At 36.2% G+C, this 19,772-nt stretch overlaps 1 protein-coding gene across 1 annotated transcript in view; it reads right to left on the reverse strand.

Moving 5' to 3' along the window:
* The window catches only part of zcchc24 (zinc finger, CCHC domain containing 24), a 40,791-nt gene that overhangs the window by 4,095 nt on the left and 16,924 nt on the right, over positions 1-19,772 (reverse strand). The window contains exon 3 of the mRNA XM_039672297.2: positions 1,866-2,030. Coding sequence (XP_039528231.1) covers positions 1,866-2,030 — 165 coding nt within the window. The remainder of the gene's footprint in view (positions 1-1,865; positions 2,031-19,772) is intronic.

The raw sequence follows: 19,772 nt of genomic DNA on the forward strand, positions 1-19,772 counted from the left end.
TGAGAGGAGCAGAACATTTCAATCACCCTTTGAGCGCATGTGTATTTCTGTCCACAACATCAGTCAGGTTGAAACTGAAGATTTCTTTTAGCATTTGGCTAGACTCTTTGGAGATATGGTTTTGGAGACGAAATATCAGGATCTCGAAGGTCCAAGTCTAAAACCACAATGGACCAACCACAGGGGTGTGTCAGAAATTTGTTTGGGACTGTTATCAAGAGCCAATTCGTCCTTGTTGTGTTTTTAAAGCTTGCCAGCAGTACATGTTTTGTTATTAATTCTTCATTAAATTTTTTCCCCTCAATTATTTTGCGTAGATTGTTATACAAGAAGACTCCAAGTAATTTTAGATGCCTACAGGATTCCATCGCTCAGGACGACAACCAGGGAGGGAAGACTCTACAGCGAATCTTTGTCTTGGACGCGACGCAAAAGACACTGAGAACGTTTGCGAGCCAAATCTTTTTGGCTGTTGATCACAAATAATACTTCTGCAATTATTTGTTTTCCCACCCATTGCTTTTGGAAGATCGTTTTACAATGCTGTTATTCTTTCCTGTTCGTCTCAGTTCGCTCCGTGAATTACGGAAAACCAGGTTACGACGGGCCATTGGGAGGAGACAGCGTTGTAACCCGAGGGAGTGTTTGCTCGAGAGCCAAAGGCTTTTGTGAATGATAATGAGAGGAAATGTCTAATACCTCTGTGAATTAATAATTTGGCAACATTGGCCTGATGCTCCCAATAAGCAGAAAGAATTCCTGCCAAAACCGAAAAAAGCGCAGGAAGCTTGGGAGGACTTTATATAATACCTCTGTTCCATGTCTGCTCTCATACTGTAAAGATGTCAGCCGTGTTCCCTGTGCATGTCGTTAAGTATGAGAATGATAAAAGCAGGGATCTTCGGACGCCTGCTTCTTGAGCACATTCTGGCACATGTCGGGCTTTTTTACACAGCAGTGTGGCATTGGCACTACTAAGATACTTTCACTTCATCATCCATCGGGAATGACTGGAGGTATAAAATGTTTTTATGGCGTACGATCTGGAGTTTTGAACGATTTCCATACAGCACGACAGAAGAATGATTTCCATTGTGAGAGAACAATAAAAACAGATTTTTCATATGCTTGCTTGGGTTACTGGGAAAGAGGGCCAGCTGCAAACCCTTAAAGGCATTTTGATATATATTGCAGCGAGCTTCTCACACGCTTACAGCAGGAAACATGTTAAGTGGGTGAGATTGAAAAGCTAAAGAATTTGCTTGTCAGAAGGGTATTAGCCATAATACTCTGTCCTGTGGAAGAGCTGGCCATCTCAACAGCTGGTTCCTTCGGCACAACGACCGCTAATGCATTTGGATGCAAAACTACTTGTAGGGAAGGTAATTTCAATGAATGCTTCCCTACTGAGAGCTGCTAAAATATATCCATTTGCATGTTTACTTGAACTGTGGAGTGACTCTTTAAAAGCAAGGTTAACCACTGAGGCTGCCGAATAATGCTTTCTATTTTTGCCTTATTATGTATGATGCAAAATAATTACTTAAAAATATACTTCATGTGGAATTATCCAAATGAATTGACTTTATTAACTTCAACAAATCAATCTAAATGCAGCTTATCTACAGTGTAGATAAGTTCGTGACTTCCTGAAAAAGGACCCCTTCTTGAATTCAGGGGGTGTTTGGGTTAGACAGATGCCTTGGGTTTGTGTCTCAGGTTTCAAGGGTACCTGCTGGGCCCCATCCATAAGAACTTCTTGGAAGATTGCACTCACACAGTTGACTGGCAGATTAGAAAAACTTGCATGTAGTATTTTAGAAATATAGTCTAACTTATGAGCTGTTAAAAGACTGATACTGTACCTGTTTATGAGGATAAACATTGATATGGCATTTGATGCATTCCTGTCCCATGTTGGCCCAGGAGTTCCCACTCATCCACTTCCTCTTGCATTTAGGGCACTTGTATTCACCAAAGCACCTCTTCTTGCCTTGGTATGGAGTCAGTCCTTCTCCTTTGGGTCTTGCCTGTGAGGACATTTCAGAGACAAAGTTTGATTAATGAGTGTTGCTTGATTTTAGTGAACAATTTAAAGCTTTGTGGATTGTGGAAAATGTTTGTGACCAAAATGTATGCAAATAAGTAAAGCACTGCGCATGATCTATGATGTTATTGGAGGACTAGAGAATAAACAGTTCTTCTTAAAACAGAAATGGTTGCAGAAGCTGGTGATCATTGATCATTTTTGTTGTATGGAAATAAGCAGCTCTGATATTTTGATTAAATTCTGGTTGATACCAGTTAACTAATAATTATTTTTATGTTATGGAAAATAATTGCTTAAAAAAATCTGTACCGTATTGCTTGCATCATCACAATATTATAACAAGCAGTAAGAACAATTGGATATTATTGGTGTGACAACAATAATCATGCAACTTAATTATCAGATATTCAAAAAGATGAACATGAATGCTTGCATAATGTGTTTAACAAGCAACATATTGTAAACTGTATGTATGGCAATCATTACTAATATTAGCAAAAATAATAATACCCTCAGTCCATATTTCCACTGTCTAACATGCTGTAGAAATCCTGTAACAATTATGGTAAGCATGAGAAATCACTACAAATCTACAGTATAGGAGGGGCTGCTTTTCATTTTTATACAGGAGAAAATATTCTCATAAGGACTTTATTATGGGAGTAGTTTCAACAAGTCAATGCTGACATCAATATCTAGGCCTCTACAACTGCAAAAGAAAAAGAGAGGTTTTTCCCTTTAGCATCACAAACATCTTTTTGGTCAAAGTTTGTCCAAACCAAGCGCATTTAAAATGCTTAAACTCAAGTCGGTCAAACCCTGTCACAACTCATCCAAAGCTGTGCCACAAAAACACAGAAAAAAAAGCATCTAAACAAAACGATACTTACAGAGAGCTGCTGACTTGAAATATGGCACCAGTTTTTTTTTCTTCTTAAACTGAAGTACATGCTATGTGTGGTATGGCAGACTCCTGCTGGAGAGTTCAGACTCCAAACCACTACACACATTTGAGAACTCAGTATATGGGGAATTCTAATGATTTTAATTATGTAAGTGAATTCAAACCTCAACAGATTATTGCGGTGTGGTCTCTCAATATACTTTCTGGTCATTGTTACATACTCTCTGCTTCCTTTTTTAAATCAAACTCTCCCAGACGAGAACAGAAAAGTGGCTATGGTATAGTCAGTGCATTATGAGCACATATGAGATTTTAAGCAAGACGTAGGATGTGCATCCATGCATCCGATCCAACCATCTGTAATCTCGCTAACAAATCGATGGCTACCGGAGTGTTTATTCCACACTGTGAAAAGGGATAGGCAAACCTAAAGCTGCTTTACTGGTGAGAGGATTTGGAAATTAAGTTTCAGCTCCCATATGAGTAAAAAAGAGGTGATATCACCCATTAGCATCTGCTCCCATCCACACAGAGCCAACTGGCCAACTGACACGCTGCATGTAAAAGGCCCTCCTCCCCAACCTTAAACACCATGAGTCAACCACTGTCAACAGAACTGTCGACAACAGCTGGAAACCATGACGGTTGTGGCTGTTGTTTTGGCCATATTTTCAAACTTCACAGAAAGTCTGACGCAAGGCCACCCCTATGACGGTGCCAATCCCTATTCTATCGTAAGGCTGGTGGTCTGGTATATGGGTGAGGTCGGGCTAAATCGGAGAACAGGCAAAATAATCAGTTATATCTGGTGTCAGAACCACTGCTTTTCATCAAATATTTAGTAATTAACTCAGCATGCAGAATAATGGGTTGCCCCATGGCCTGAAACTCAGGTGCGTGCCAGATGACCTGTTTTTGAGAATAGTAGTTCATGAATAGTGGAGTTAACACTTCATATCATATCTCTGTACATCAAAAGGAACCTTATATATATATATATATATATTTTTTTTTTTTTTAAATATAAATATATAGAGTATATAGGGCTAGAATATAAATCTGGCTCACGCTAAACCAAAATTATACCACCAATCAAGCAAACAGTGGATGGTTCGCCTCGAGTCGCAACTGGAAACGACTGGACAGGCATTTGCAAGTTACAGCATCTCTGTGAGACAGATTTGATCAGCAGTCTTGCAGAATTCACAACTCTGTGAAAAAGGCTCTATATATCCAGCACTGCAGAGGTCCTGGACAAGGGCCAGAAAACACACATGATATTCTGTTTACGACAGTCTGACCTATTTTGGCTGTGTTTTTAATAGATTTTAGACCAGAGGTACACTGGCATTGTGAGGGAAACCTGGCGAATTTGACATTTAGACATTCTGTATCGCATGCAAAGGGAATAAAATAAGAACAAACAAACAAATAAATGATGTGTTGTTAAATATGATTGAAAGAAAACTGAAGCTGAACTTTTTTTTCTTTAAATAAATCAGAGAAAGTAAACTGTTGCTTATTTAAAACACATAAGTTTTGCTCTAACCACCGGATCTGAAATCCACAAACCCAAGAAGCCAAAATTTATTATCCTATTGTTTTAGCTCTGAAAATATTGCTCTAACAAAATAAGCAATTGCGCAAAATAAAAACACTCGTTATTTTCCAAATGCAACAATCGCCGAGGAAACAAGGCAATGGAGAGTACGCTCCACTTACAGTCACCACCAAGGAAATGACAAACTAATGCTGCTGACAGTAACAGCACAGTCTAAACAAATCCTGACCAAAGCCTGTGTGTTTACACAGTTCTGCCCAGTGCATTGCTCTAGAAGTAATTTGACCATTTTAACCCAACCTGAGCTTAATGGACACAGCAGGTTTGTGTAAATCAATCTAGCTATTTGTCCAATGAAAACAGAGCTTTAAAGACAGGAAAGGGAATCGATAAGAGCAGCACTGAATGAATAGCTGATGTTTGATAGTTCTCTCCCATCCTGCTGTAAGTCAATGTTTACTTCAGAGGCAATGTGCATTAGCCTTAAAGGGGTTTTGAAGGAAGAGCCCTCACTATCCAGCTGTTCGAGGGAGTTATAAAGTCATTTTTAGAGCAAAAATGGACAAAAACACTCACTCGCCATAAACACGCAAAACAAAATATTTACTGCCTGTCAACATAGAGTAAGGTGAATCTGTTCCCGAAAACCCTTACATTGTTAATCCTAGTGACCTTAAATAACTGTGGGCTCACCATCTGAGGCCTAAGCCTGAAAATATGAGCTTGGTGAATGCTTGGGACATTGAAGAGATCGAAGTATCCAGTGACTGTAAATGCTCAGGGAAGAGGGAGATCAAATCGAGCGTCTCCACTCACTATCCCTCCAGCTGTGTTCCCAATGGAGACTGAAAGAGAGGGAGGGGGCTTTGGCTGTCCTAGCAGCAGAGCCAACCTCCCCGCAACAGGACAAATACCACAGCACGGCAGTCATCGCTCACAGCTGGAGACGATCCTCCAATCAGGCCCTACAGGACTGAAGGGGGAAGGAAATCAGAAGCAGATGAGTTCCACACGGGTATAACATGGAGAAAAAAAAACTCGAAAAGTCCCTTTCAGATCAGCTCTCTGTTTTCAATTAAGACTATATAGATTAACAAAAGGGTGCCAGAGGAGAAAAGTGAGATGTAGCGAATAGCGATTCAGTTCTTAGAGAAAGATCAGACTTAAAGGAGCGGGAAATTATATGATGGATCTTTTCGGGGTGTGTTCAAAATAAGAACAGTACATTTGAAAATAAATCAAATGCATTTAAATGCAAGTGAATGGACATGAAGCTGCTCCTCCCAATCTAACAGGAAATGTTCTCAGAACTTTGGCTAACATTATGGAAAGGTTCTTTCAAAGTTAAACGTAAAATTCATTAAAGCGTTTTCAAAACTGGACATTTAGAATGTTCAGAGAATATTCAGAAATAAAATGTTAATAGGAATGTAAGCAAAATTTGTCAACTGGGTCTGCTTGCTCCAAGAGCAATAATACTACAGCAGAGTGCCAGGATCAATCGAAAAACAAACAAAAAAAATAGTTAAAATGAATAAAAGAATAAATCAAATAACCATACAGAACATTTACATATCTCTATAAATGTTGTAATTCAATTGTCTTTTAAAAATTCAAGTTTTATAATTATAAAAGTCGCCTAATCTCTGAAGAATATTCTGTATAATAGGCAAAATAGTGCCTTTAGGGGGTGCTACAGGGGGCACACTACAATAATTTAAAAAAAACATATATATATATATATATATATATATATATATATGTACAAACATTTTCTTTGAAACAAAGTCTTGCCATATATTCAAGAAAGAACGGAGAATATACAGTTGCCATAAATTTACACAAACTTTTTACCACATTTTAAACTTGTTTATATGTTATTTTTCTGTGTGCACAATAGAGGAATTTTTTAAAGAGTGACAGCAATTTAAGAGAATTTTTGGAGTTTATCGAGAAAAAAACACTTCTTTGGCCCAGGCTGCTGAAGTTTGGTTTGCAAGGAAATGCATGTCAGCTCTTGGGGCAGAGAATCAACAGGAGACTACAAAAATCCAAACACATTTTTTTTAGTCTTCACAAATGCGGGACAGAAAGGTTGTGCATAATGTTTTTGGCTATTCATGCAAAACCGCAAAGTTTTGTCAAGCTGGCCTTCCACAAACACATAAACATTACAATTCTGCTTCCTTCTTGCAAATATCATCCAAAAATCTGTTTAAGTAAACAGGGACTCATTGACCTAAACACTAAGACAGAATATGTTCCTAAATGCACACAGACACATGTAAACTGCCCCTAAAATAATAATAAAAACCGTTTAGAAATATAAATATAATGTAATATTTAAAAAAAAAATAGATTCTTTTTATATAGATTAAGGCCTGGTTGCACAGACAGGGCTTATATTAAGCCAGGATTAGGCCTTAGTTTGTTTAGAAACAGTTATGTAGCCTAGCTTATATTAACATTCCTTAGAGAAAAATAACATTACTGGTGTGCATCTCGAGACAAAACAATGGCACTGAATTTTAAGATATGTCAGTGCAAGTTGCTTTCAGTTAAGACAGCTCAAACATGCATTTTAATCTGGGACTAGGCGTAATGTTATATAAAATTAAGACAATTAATTTGAAACTTTGTAGTTGTCAAAAATTGGTGGACCATGTCTATAATTAGTTAATGTAAACTGTGGTTGAACTTGACCTGACTTCATACATTCACTAAAAAATCTAGTTTTTTTTTTTTTTAAATGGTTATAGTATAGTTAGCTTTAAGTCTAGAATCAATAAAAAAATGTAGATTTTTAAATGTGACTTAAATGGCTATGCACATCCATAAATAGGTGTCATCCCAGCACTAAGTACATGTAAACAGACATTAATATACCAACGCGTGTTGCAGAGCTCTAAGCCATTAGCATCACAATGTATGAACGGATCAAGTGGAGCTCTGTCTGGCCTCAGGAGATTCAGCCAAGGCCAAGACAGAGCCTGCAGATGGCCTTTCCCAGAGACCCACACACAAGAACGATAGTGTCAAGCTCATCAGCTGCGTCTGTGCGCGATTTCCGGAGTGCTCTGCAAACGGCGGACTTGAGCAGCATTCCAGTCAGGTGCACGCTGGCGTTATTTATTAATCCCTACTAGGGCAGCTAAATGAAGCTAGTGTTTTCTTGGGTCTCTCTGACTCCTTTTCTTGTGGGTGCAGCTGTCTCTTTTTACACCCGAAATGCAAGAACAGCATCACAGAGACTGACAGGAGGGAACAGGTGTGCTGTTAAATGATAAATCTGTCAGCTCACAATGCCTCAGTGTTAGGAAAAACAATCCAATCACAGAGTGACTGAATTTGGGGAGAAATTAGTAAGCAAGAAAAGTTGATGTTGACACTTTATAGCTTTAGTTGCTGACCTGGTGTCAGCCTTGACGTTTTTTTTTTTTCATTGATGATTAGTGTTGGAGAGTCTAGCTGACACTGGATCTGTGTTCATAATGTGAAAAGGAAGGAAGCTGCTAATCACCAAGGATAGTCATTTACACCTCTGCACCATAATGATGTCACTGGTAACACTTTACAATAAGGTTCAATTTGTTACAAATCAAGCATTAAATATCATGAACTACTGAACAATATTTTAACCTTTATCAATCTTGTGTGGCATTTTTGTGCATGATACCTAATGCAGAGTCATCAATGAAAATCCACCTAATCTCCAAATCTCTTTTTTCCCTCCGAATGTTTCATTAAAATATCATAATCAATCTTCCAGTGAAACCCTTCCTTACAATCAACTCCAATCTCACCTTCATCCAGTCGATGCATAGAACCAAGTATGTAAGTACTATGTAATTCACACGTATGTATTATTGAGGAAGAAAAGATCTGTAGCTACTCCCATTTCATTGCAACTTTAACAAATTGAACATGTAAAGCATTATCATGTCACCAAAACACAACATCAGACCTATAGCAATACTGAAATTCAAACACATTTAGCAGACCAACTAGACGCTAACACTATTCTCTGAGGCAAATACTGCTGGACCTTACATATTCCTTGAAGCAACTATTTTGAATTGTGAAACCAACACATGTCAAGTGATCACTAATAATCAGTTTGAAAATTCAGATCAGGTTTTGGCCCTTTCACTTATTTCTAGGTTATTACGAACGCTAAGCAATGTTTTCCAAGTATTTCAGATAGCGCTGGACTGCTTCCTGGTTTTTTGGCGTAGGCCCCTGGAGTTTGGCTGCTCCCTCTGCCAGCATCTGGAATCCATCAGTATAAACAATGGAGGCCCCGGAGCTGGAGCCTCTTGCCCGGCTCCCATGGGACTGCGCTCCGAGTCTGCATAGCACAGGAACACCAGTCCCACCAGATACAACGTGCTCAATTGCCCCACATCGAAGAAGAGGGGAAGAAAACTCAACTTTCTGCTAATCTGTGTTTAGTTTGGCCAGGATACAGAAGAGATTGATTCGCTGATAAATACCCAAATGCACACAAACCAAACTTGGCCATTCCTGAGGGGACATTCTCTTCAATGCTTTGTTTACTCTGATAATTAGCTGCAAATCTTTTGATTAAAATTCCTATTGTTCAGTTCAGTAAATGAGTCATACACGATTCGCGCTGTTCACACAGACACGACAATTCCTCTGCCAAACATTCAGTGATGCAATCGTAGTGCTCAGTGTCCCTTGACCTCTATTTTGTAGAAGAGACACATATGATATAGATTACACTAAACAACAGACATTTGGCCAAAGTGAACAGCAATCTAACACTTGCTCTGAAATATATGGATTTACAGAATCCTTTTGGGCAGGGGTGTCAAACATATGGCCCACAGTCTGTATATACAGCCCGCGTAGAAGAGTAATCGAATTTTAAAAATTAAAATAATGCAGAAAACATTCCCAAACATTTATTATATTTGTATTAGAGATTTATAATATTTCACTTTTTACAGCGGGGTGGATGAATTTGTTAATTTGTATTACAACAACAGCCCCTTTAAGTACATTCCAAAGCATAATATGGTACTTTTACAGCACTAAATTCCGTAAAAACATACAGTTCCTTGTTAATCCAAACTGAAGAAACCAGCACCTGAGACACGATAATAATGTCAGATTTATCCTATTCCAAGGACTGATATTGCTGCTGTTCTTGAATCAACAACTCGCTGATTCAATGATCCGGTCAAAATGAGGCAAGAGATCGTCAGAGCTTGAATGTGCGTGCAACTGATGGCGTGAAAAGTGAGTTACTAATGGCAAAATTTAGTTTTGACTATTTAAATGAAATCATATTTGGGTCATGACTGTAAGTTATTTTGGAAGTAAACCTGCTGTAAAAGACTGAGCTTTTTATGCTAATGTCTGCATCTTCTAAAGTAATGTCCATGCATCTTCTCCGCTGCAGCAGTTTCAAATTATATAAAACTTAAATTGATATTTTAGTGTATTGCAGTTTAAGGTTTGATAATGTATAATAGGTTTTGGTAGCAAAATAAAAAGTTTGCTTATTTGTAAATCAATATATATACATATATATATACTGTATATTATCTGCAGAAATCTTTCTTATTAGTGCTGACTAGAATAACTAAAAAATGGTTCATTGTTTTATGGTCTACTTTAATACTTAATAATACATTAATACATTCGAATTCAAGTACTTTTGTACTTTCACTCAAGTAAAATTGAAAATAAGTACTTGAACTTTTACTGGAGTAATATTTTACTTTGAGTACTTCGTCCACCACCGTATTTCTAGGCCTTCAATTCTGTTTACATTCAGTTTCAGGTGAATTATTACAGCTTAAGATATCTAGCAAAGAGAATAAGTGGTTTTCTTTTCTGATTGTCAATATTGTTGTTTCACTCAAATTCATTATTTATGAGTTTATGACCAATATGTGTTATCTAAAGGCCTCTGGTTTATGAAACTATCAAATTCCACATTGTGTTGTACCACTGATTAATTAATCTTGGAATTGTGAGTATGTATTGTGCAAGCACCAACATGGGTTCAGCAAGGTTGAACATAAAAAGAATCTGCCCACATAAACTGACACTTAGTCAGTATAAAGCACAGTCTGCTAACTTGCTTGAACATGTTGAGATTGCTGGCAGTGGGAGTTGGCATTTCATAGATTCCAGACTAATATAGCTTGACCAAACCCATATATACTGACTAGTGTGAAAGAAACAGAGGATGCAGAGGTAGGCAACCCTCATACTTGGCCTCTAAACACTGAACTAAATGTGAGAGAGTTTCTTTATTCTAAATTGAGCCGCAGAACATACACCTATTTATTTATACAGATGTATTTATAAACTTCAGTAAGTTAAGTCCCACTGCCATTCGGTCAGTGAAAGATGTACAGATCTAGCTTGACACAAATATTATATATGCTTATGTACACACATTATATATAGATGTAGGAGTTAGTTGCACAAAGACAGGCATTGCTTGGGCCCTGAATTAGTCTACTAGCAGCTGCTCCTTCCAAGCAATGACTGCTGAGATAAGCATTCTTATCTTCCACAGTGCTAAATATAAAAGCATCGGTAGCCATACACAATCACTGCATTTCAAATATTTTGCACTGGTGATTTAACAAAAAGAGTAAGAGACTAGTGTTCAATCTCATGACATTGTTTATATTGGGTCGTAAAAGTGTCTTATCATTTGTAATAATTTATTTGATGTTTAATATAGCATTTAATAACAAACAATATTATAATAACAACAGTGTTTACAATTAACGTCAATATTAAATTAAATTAAATACCCAAGTAACTTAATTAATAATTTAAACTGTTTATGGTTGCCAAGCACTAGTATTGTAATGTCACATGTCAATATTTTTCAATTTTTTGAGCTGTGCTGTGCTTTTTGTATATTTCTTCAATAAATTAGAATAAGACAATATATAGAGCTGTTACCAATCAAATAAAATCACATATTTGCACTGCACTGGCAAATTGGTACAGTTACAACTGGATAAATACTGTTTAGATTCATGTTTTAAAAATAATTTAAACTTAATTATTATTATTAAACTCTTTAATATGAAACTTAAACCATCAGTAGATGGAGGCAACTGACTGACTCATTTAACTGATTCGTTCAAAGCAGCTGATTCAGTCAGTAACGAAACTACGTGTTGGTCGTAAATGCACAACGGCTCTTCATTGGCAAAAAAAAGTTCTAAAATGTAAGTCACTTATAAACTTCTCATGTATTAAAAGTTTGTATAAATCAGTATTACATAAATCAGACAATGTCACGGCAATTCAGGAATATCCCAGTAGTTTTGTCTGGTCTTGAGATAAAATCCTGAGTCATCTTAGTCTGAGACAGAAGCAAGACAGAGTACGAATGTGGTATGAATGAGTAACATTATCAAGCACCATAGCAAATTGGCATATAGATAATGACAGCATTGCTTTAAATGCAGCTCAATGCAGTGAGAATTTATAGTCTAAACTATCATTTACATATATAAATATGGTTTAAATAACCCATAAAAAAAGCTGCTGCGGCCATCAAAACTGCTTTGCTACAATGACTCATTAAGTAGGTGATTTACCAGACATCCAAAGGTCAATGCAGATCAGTCAGCTTCTGAACGTGACACCCGCCGTGATAAGTTAATGGACTATCCAGGGTTTCTGTTTACTTCATGGGGCAACATCCTCAGAAAGTGTGCAACATTTCCAAATAGCTTTATAGTTATGAACAAAAAGAAATGATATTATAAACTTCTCCAAAAACTCAAAACAAAGGATTTTATAGCAAAAACAGTTCAATATCGCAGCCTCCGGCTTAATAACATAACATCTCAATTCATCATTTCTTATTTATAGGCGATAAAATTGCATTCAGTCACACAAATAAATGAACTAGTTATTAACACCCCACAGTGTTTGGTTTCATCCCTGCCCCAGATCCAGAATGAAAACAAAGAGGATTTCCAAGAGACCTGGCCAGCCAAAATTGCACATGCATGAAGTGATATGTAACATAGCAACATAAATTACGACAACACTGGGTCAACGAGCACAATCGAATGGACACGATGCAGGAAATCTTTGCTTTCCTACAACATTACTCAGACAGACACTATTCAAGGTGGAAATGTAGCATTGACAATTCTGTGTCAAACTCAAGGAGGTCTATAATACCTGGAAAAAGCTATCCATTATGAATTTCCATTCATCTTAATGGCAGATTCTTGGCTGACACAGACAAGTAGGCAATTTCAAATCTGACTTCTTCGCTCATGAATAATCAGTCCAGGAAAAAAAGTACTTTTTTCATTCTTTAAGAGACCTAAAAAAGAACTTCCACTGGTAAAACACTGACTATAATGAAATAATTGAGCAATAAAGCAAACGCACACCTTTTAGGTGCAAGTTAAAGAAGAGAACTTTGTAAAGATAGAGTATAACAGCTACGTAGGTTCAACTTCTTACAGTACAATTTAATACAGTATAAAATATAAAAAATATATATTTAATCTGAATACACAGCCACTTCTGAAATCCCATCACTGAATCAGTAAAGAAGCAGTTATGGTATCTAACTTGTTAACTGATGCTGATCGAGCTGAAGTAAATGTTAAAAAGCTATAAAGGAGGATTAAATAAGAAAGTATTTCAAGTTCAAATGGTCTGATGGCAAAGCTGAAGGCACAAACATATCTACAAACCGGTGTTAAGCAATCATCTCAGCACTCTATTACAACTGGTGACAGACAAACAGCTGGCAAACCACTGATATTTTTCAAGAGGGCTTATCAAACACAAGCGTTAGCCATCATGTGGGTAAACACTCTTAAGTGGGCCTGTTCTGTAGATCAAACCCTGAATCCAAAACCCAAAGGAGCCTAATCTTGAAATAACACTGAATTTCTCATTTAAATTGAGTCAGAAATGAAGGCCTTCTCTCTGCGTCTGCTCTACTATCAGGCAAGATGCTCGCTGTGCCTGTTAGACAGGCAGTTTTGGCATTCCTCCTCTAATTAGGAGAGTCAGTGAGGCCACTAACCTCTGTTGCTTTCAAACTAGGTTTGAGTGTTAAATCAAATATGATTTAACATTCTGGGACCTTTATTGTCAATCTCTACACATAATCCTCCTTATAATAGCAATAGACAAACTATAGCTAGGAATGTATCTACACTATGGCAAAGCGGGGCAATCGTGGTTCTTTACATGAAAATAAAGGACACTCAAAATATGTGTACTCTGTATCACACAGTATATGTCATTTCAAGTTTGTATGTTGTTTAAAAGTTTCTCAGATATAAACAGTTTTTGCTTTAAAACAATGCTTTATCTAATCAATAAAATTGTGGCAACAGATTACAAACAATATTATTAATTAAATTGATCAAATTAGAATTGAGTACTAATTAATCAAAATATTCATTAAAAGTTAACCATTTAAAAAGAGTAAAGTTTACACAAAAAATAAACAAAAATATCTGAATAACAGACATACTTCAAAAATTAAATATTTTATATTATCTTTATTTTATATTGCCAACATTGAAGACACCTGATGTTAACAAGCAGAATCACTGAAGGAGAAAACCGTTATTTTATAAGAAACCTAAAACACTGAGCAACATAATGGTGACTTAAACATACTTTACTCATAGTAAAAAAAAAAAAGTTAAAAAAAGTAAAAAACAGTAAAACAGTAAAAAAAAACAACTAATTTTAAATGGTTAACTTTTAATATATTAATTTGATTAATTATTACTCAATTCTATTATTAAATTTAATCAATAAAATTGCTTGTAATCTGTAGCCACAATTTTTTTTTTGATTAGATAAAGGGCATTCATTTTTACAGTGTTTTACAGTTTTATTTAATTTAAATTAAAGAAAGTAATAGCCTACTTTTATTAAGCAAGGACGCATTAAACTAGGTAATCAAAAGTGACAGTAAAGACATTTATAATGTTACAAACATTAATCTACTTTGAACCTATTCATCAAAGAATCCTTTACTTAAAAGAAAAAAACAAAACAAAAAAAAACATTAGTAATCAGAACTATTTATTGGGTAGCAAATTACAACAGTATATTAATCCCCCAGGAAGATTTCATGTTTTCTTGCATGTCTGATGTTGGACTTTTATCATGTTGTTAAAATTCACCAAAACTGATTTGCCGAAATCGGACAGTGAAAGGGATTTGCCGGTAGCGTTAGAGTCCGGATCGAACCGGGAGCGTCTAAACAGCAGAGGATTCTGTTCGCAAATCAAACAATGGTTTGTCCCAAAAGAACAATTAGTCTAATTATCAATGTAGAGTTTGTTATTGGTATGGTCTGATGAACGTGAGTGTGGGCTGTGATTAGATGATGACCGGTGTCGTGCGTATGTCTGTTCTCAGTCAGTGCTTAGATCAGTGTAGCAGTCTATTCATTCGGGACAAGGGAGGTCCCGAACGGGAACAATAAATTAGGGCCAGAATATGGGACGTCCCGACTAATTCGGGACAGCTGGCAACCCTAGCTATTACGTCTTCAGTGTGTCACATGATCCTTCAGAAATACAACTTATTTAAAATACAATTTTTTAAAAGATTTTACAATTTAGTGCATCCTTACTGAATAAAAGTATAATTAAATTGTATCTTTTTTAGATTAAATAATCTGGCAATACGTTCAAAACTGTTTTAACATTATATAAATATTACAAAAATCAATTTTGCTCTTTTATCTTTTCTGCATCTATAATTCCTCTGCTGTTGTTTTATAAGATTAATAACCAAATGAATGAACAAAAGAAACCATCTCTCTGCTATTTCCTGGAACTGTCCTCTATATGACGTAAATAATCCAATTTATCTAGAAAACATTAATGTTGGCTGCACCTACAACAGCATCATTTCTCTTCAAACCGACCTGCTATTGGTAATCGAGAAGAGATGTAAACACTGTTCTGAGAGGGCCTGCACAGTAAGAGCTGTTTAGTCTTTTCTCAAAGATCGTGAGCTTCATTCCAGATCATTTCTTCCTAGTTTTACAGGAAAATACATGTGTTGTTGACTGTGTGCTGCTGATGATGATCTAGTGTTTTAAATGATGCGCTTCCTTATCGCAGAGGCTTGTCAGTCAAGAGTGTAACCAAATTATAATTGACATTTTATGAACCAGAGGTTATGGGAACTGCTTTTGCTGTCAACGACTCTTTTGTTTGATGATGTGGAGTAAAAAAAAAAGGAAATCTCATCAAACTTTGCTGTATTCTCTCTTTTTTTTTTTTTTTTTTTTTACAAGATATTGTGATGAAATACTGTCCACACAGAACAAAGGCAGTTAAGCCAGAGGAAATGGTGTTGGTCACCCTGCCAAACAACTAATGAAATATCTGATAACGATTTCCCAATATTGATAATGTTTTCTGCTACACCGTCTCACTCAGTTCTGAAAACAGTGTCCAAGCAGAATACATTTCAAAAACAGCATTCTCAAGATGAAACCGAATGGCTGTAATACAGGTACAGTAAGCCCTCATCCCCTAAAACAAACCAGAGCATGTTTACTTATCTTATCAAACTAATATGAATCATATCTGAAATCACTTTGCCTGGATTACTCTTTAATACCTTTCAAAACATTATTTTACCCGTGTTATTAATAAAAACTGAATCTGTGCTAACAGGTTCAAATCGGTGTTGTACTTGAAAAGTGTACGGGTGCGGGGCCTTATTTATGAATGAGCACATTGTGTTCTTCGGTTTCTCAGGAGGAGGTTTTCTCTTGGCACGATGTGTAGATAAATGTTTTCTATGTATTCGGTTTCGCTGGAAAAATGCTATGGGTTCACATTAACACTCGCTGGCATTTGCAAAATATCTCTCGCAGATAATGCTGACGTTTCTATCAATCGATTCTGATCTGGTTCGGAATCCTCTCTCTGTGTCTCTCGCCGTACGTAAATTAATCAACTTAATACAGCGTGTGGTCCGTGAAAACGGATGACACATGAGATGGGAATTGTGGACTGTATCTGATGGTGTCATAGCAACCAGTTTACACAAACTAAATTTGTTTCCACAGCCAATGACACAAGACCCTCAACAGCCCTGTTCCAGATAGTGATTGTGTCTTAAAAATGTCCATACAATATTTCTCAAACTTTCACATGCAAAAGATACTTGCTATCTGCATCAGTCAAAAACCCCATTCCCAAGGATCTCTGTGCCAGCGAGGCTAACCCTGAAGACTTGTACAGCTGCAAAATGGTATTAAGTTACCGTGGCAATGAATGACATGGGCAGGTTGATTGGCTTGTGTGTAAAAAGATCGAGGTAATGTATCTAAATGTTTCCATCTCATTTCAGAGCACATGGTTGACATAGTGAAGAGGACATATTGCACCACTGTTTTATCATTCCAGACACATTTTTTCTTCAGCTGAAAAGAATGTTTGTTTTTGAGCACTTTGGATGGGGCTGTGCACACGTGAGCCATTTTATAGTGTGGTTTGTTGCTGTATCATCATACTATCTGTTTATCTGACTAGGCTACGATAACGGCGAGGGATTTATTGTGTAGTAAATATCCATGTAAACGCATGCCATCCCTCGGCTGAGCTCCTCTCGGCCATGTCCAGAGGAGAGGGCTGTCTGTTATGTCTCCTGCCACAGAGATAAGCTCTATCTGTTTACATTTCAGCCTGTTTCCCTGTCTTCTCTCAGATAGCCTTGCCAATTTTTCTCTCTCACACACACACATACACACACAAACACACATACAAAACCAAGCATGAAAACTACATATACAATCTCTAGAAAGATGGGATGTACAGTAAAAGTACATAATTTGGACACTTTTAGACACCTAGGCATGTATTACTTGCACTGCATTAAATATAATATCAAACCAAATGGCATCTGCAAACAAAATTACTTTTGAGAAGAACCTTCTCAAAAGTATCTATTATATATATATTTTTTTGCAATAAATTTTAATCGGTTGCAGTGATTTTTAATGGATGTGTGAAGTCAAGTTCACACAGGTGTTCTTACAAAAATAAGTAAAGTTCAAATTTATTTTATTCTTTATACAGTAAGTATACTAATATTAAATGTACTAGTATATATTGCACTAGTATATTACTAGTATATTTGTGAGAAAATTGGACAAATTTTTAGTTTACAAAAGGGTCACACTTGAGTTTAGGGTCGAATTCTCAATATTTACTATGACTTTAACCTCAATAAAATATGCTTATTACTACTTAATAGTTATTATAGAAGTTGTTAATTTTAAGTATTGGGTATAGGGGTGACCACCCATCCGTCCCGCTTTGCGTTGTACCACACAGCATTTTCACCCCTTGTCCCGCACGTCGCATATTGAGAAAACGTCCTGCATTTTCATCAGTCTGTTGGTTTTTAATTATCATATTATGAAAACATGCATGCGTTCTTTTGCCTTTTTAAGAAAGCATTTAACTTATTATTTTTGTGCCATATTTTTCCACCTATATTTAATAGTGCATCGTCAGAAGTAGGCTACAAAAACTACAGTCGTTAATCCTATCCAGTGGTTGAAAAGAAAGGAGTAAATATGGCCACTAGTAGGTAGTGATGGCTGTCAATCAAATTGTGGAGTGATGATTCGTTTCATGTGTTCCCTGTCAAAAAACAAATGGAAAATTCGTTAAATTAACATTTTAATTTAACAGAATTTACCAACTCGTTGTCTGCCGTGGTTGTCAAATTTAAAAAAAAAAAAAGAACATTTTTGGTTTAATATATTCTTAATATATAAAACTGTCAATGAACTAATTCATGTTGTTTTATATTTTATTTGTTCATTTTTTATTTTGTTGGATTTTAGTTGGACCTGGTCAGAACTGTTTCAAAAAATAGTAATCTGCATGATGCCTGCTCCCTTTGAGCTCAGTAATGTTGAATTTATATGACATGTAAAATGAAGACACGTTATGTTACATTGTGATGTAAAGGTGTTTTTTGGAAGGGACTAAAGTACAAAGTATTTTTATCAGCTAAGAGGCAGAATACACATTTGTTTATTAAGTTAGATAGACATTATATAACAGTTTAAGGTTATGTTTTAATGTTGGTAACATCTCCCACATTGTCCCACACAAACTTAGTAATCGTTCCATATTTGGTTTGTTTGATGGTGGTCACCCTAATTGAGTCAGATAAAGGGATGTAGAATATATGGTAATGCAGAATTTGGTATTAATATGTGTTTTATAAGTTCTAATAAACAGCCAATATCCTGGTAATATGCATGCTAATAAGAAACCATTAACAGTGAGAATTGGACCCTAAAATAAGGTGTTACCTACTTTTACGTATACTAAGTGTAACAGTAATAAACATTACGTAAGTGTAACAGTAATAAACTTTGAGTACACAACTAGTTTACAACGTTTTCATTGTACTACAACTATACTACAAGTGCTCTTACAGTATAGGTATAGTTTACTAGTTAAACTTTTTTTGAAGCATATACACTTTGAAGTATACTCTCAGTAAACTACTAGTTTAGTAGTTGTAAGAATACTTGTAAGTTTACTTTAGGGGGAATTAAAGCTGCAGTATGCAGGTTTTCCTCTTTGTCGCCATCTCTGATCGAAATCTGCAATTGCTGTCATTTGTGGAATTATCAACTTTATGCGAGTTGTAATTCAACACCCTCGACACAACACAGCGTGGATGAACACAATGTTTGAGGAGACTGTGAGGCTGTCAGTCACCGCGCCGGTGTTGATACTGGCATTCAGAATCACAGATTATTCTTTTTGGAAGTATGACCAACATAAAAATTTTCATCTTTTCATCAATAAATTTCAAATGTCATCTGAACTAGTAAGAAACATCCATATTTGTTCGGGTTTTGACATTGCAGTAGATCACACTGATTGAATCTAACAAGCACTTATAAGTTATCATATCACGCGAAACCGTGCAAATTATACTTTGTTCTCAAATTGTTAACATTAACAATGTCAGCATTGTGTGACTACATGTCCTTCTGATATGTATCCTAGTTTTTGCATGGGTCCGGTTGCAGTCTCTTTTTTTCTGTAGCCACCCCAAAGTTTTTGGGAGCAAAGCATTTTACAGTGGGTGAATCTGTTGTCACTGGTGATTGTCATTTGAACCTTTCTGGATCCGCCATCAAATTGAAGTTTAATTATATCAAGTGCTGTGAGAAAAGGCTATAAATCTCCACCTCC

This window comes from Pimephales promelas, chromosome 11 (genome assembly GCF_988280905.1).
Source record: "Pimephales promelas chromosome 11, fPimPro1.hap1.1, whole genome shotgun sequence".
Taxonomy (NCBI): domain Eukaryota; kingdom Metazoa; phylum Chordata; class Actinopteri; order Cypriniformes; family Leuciscidae; genus Pimephales; species Pimephales promelas.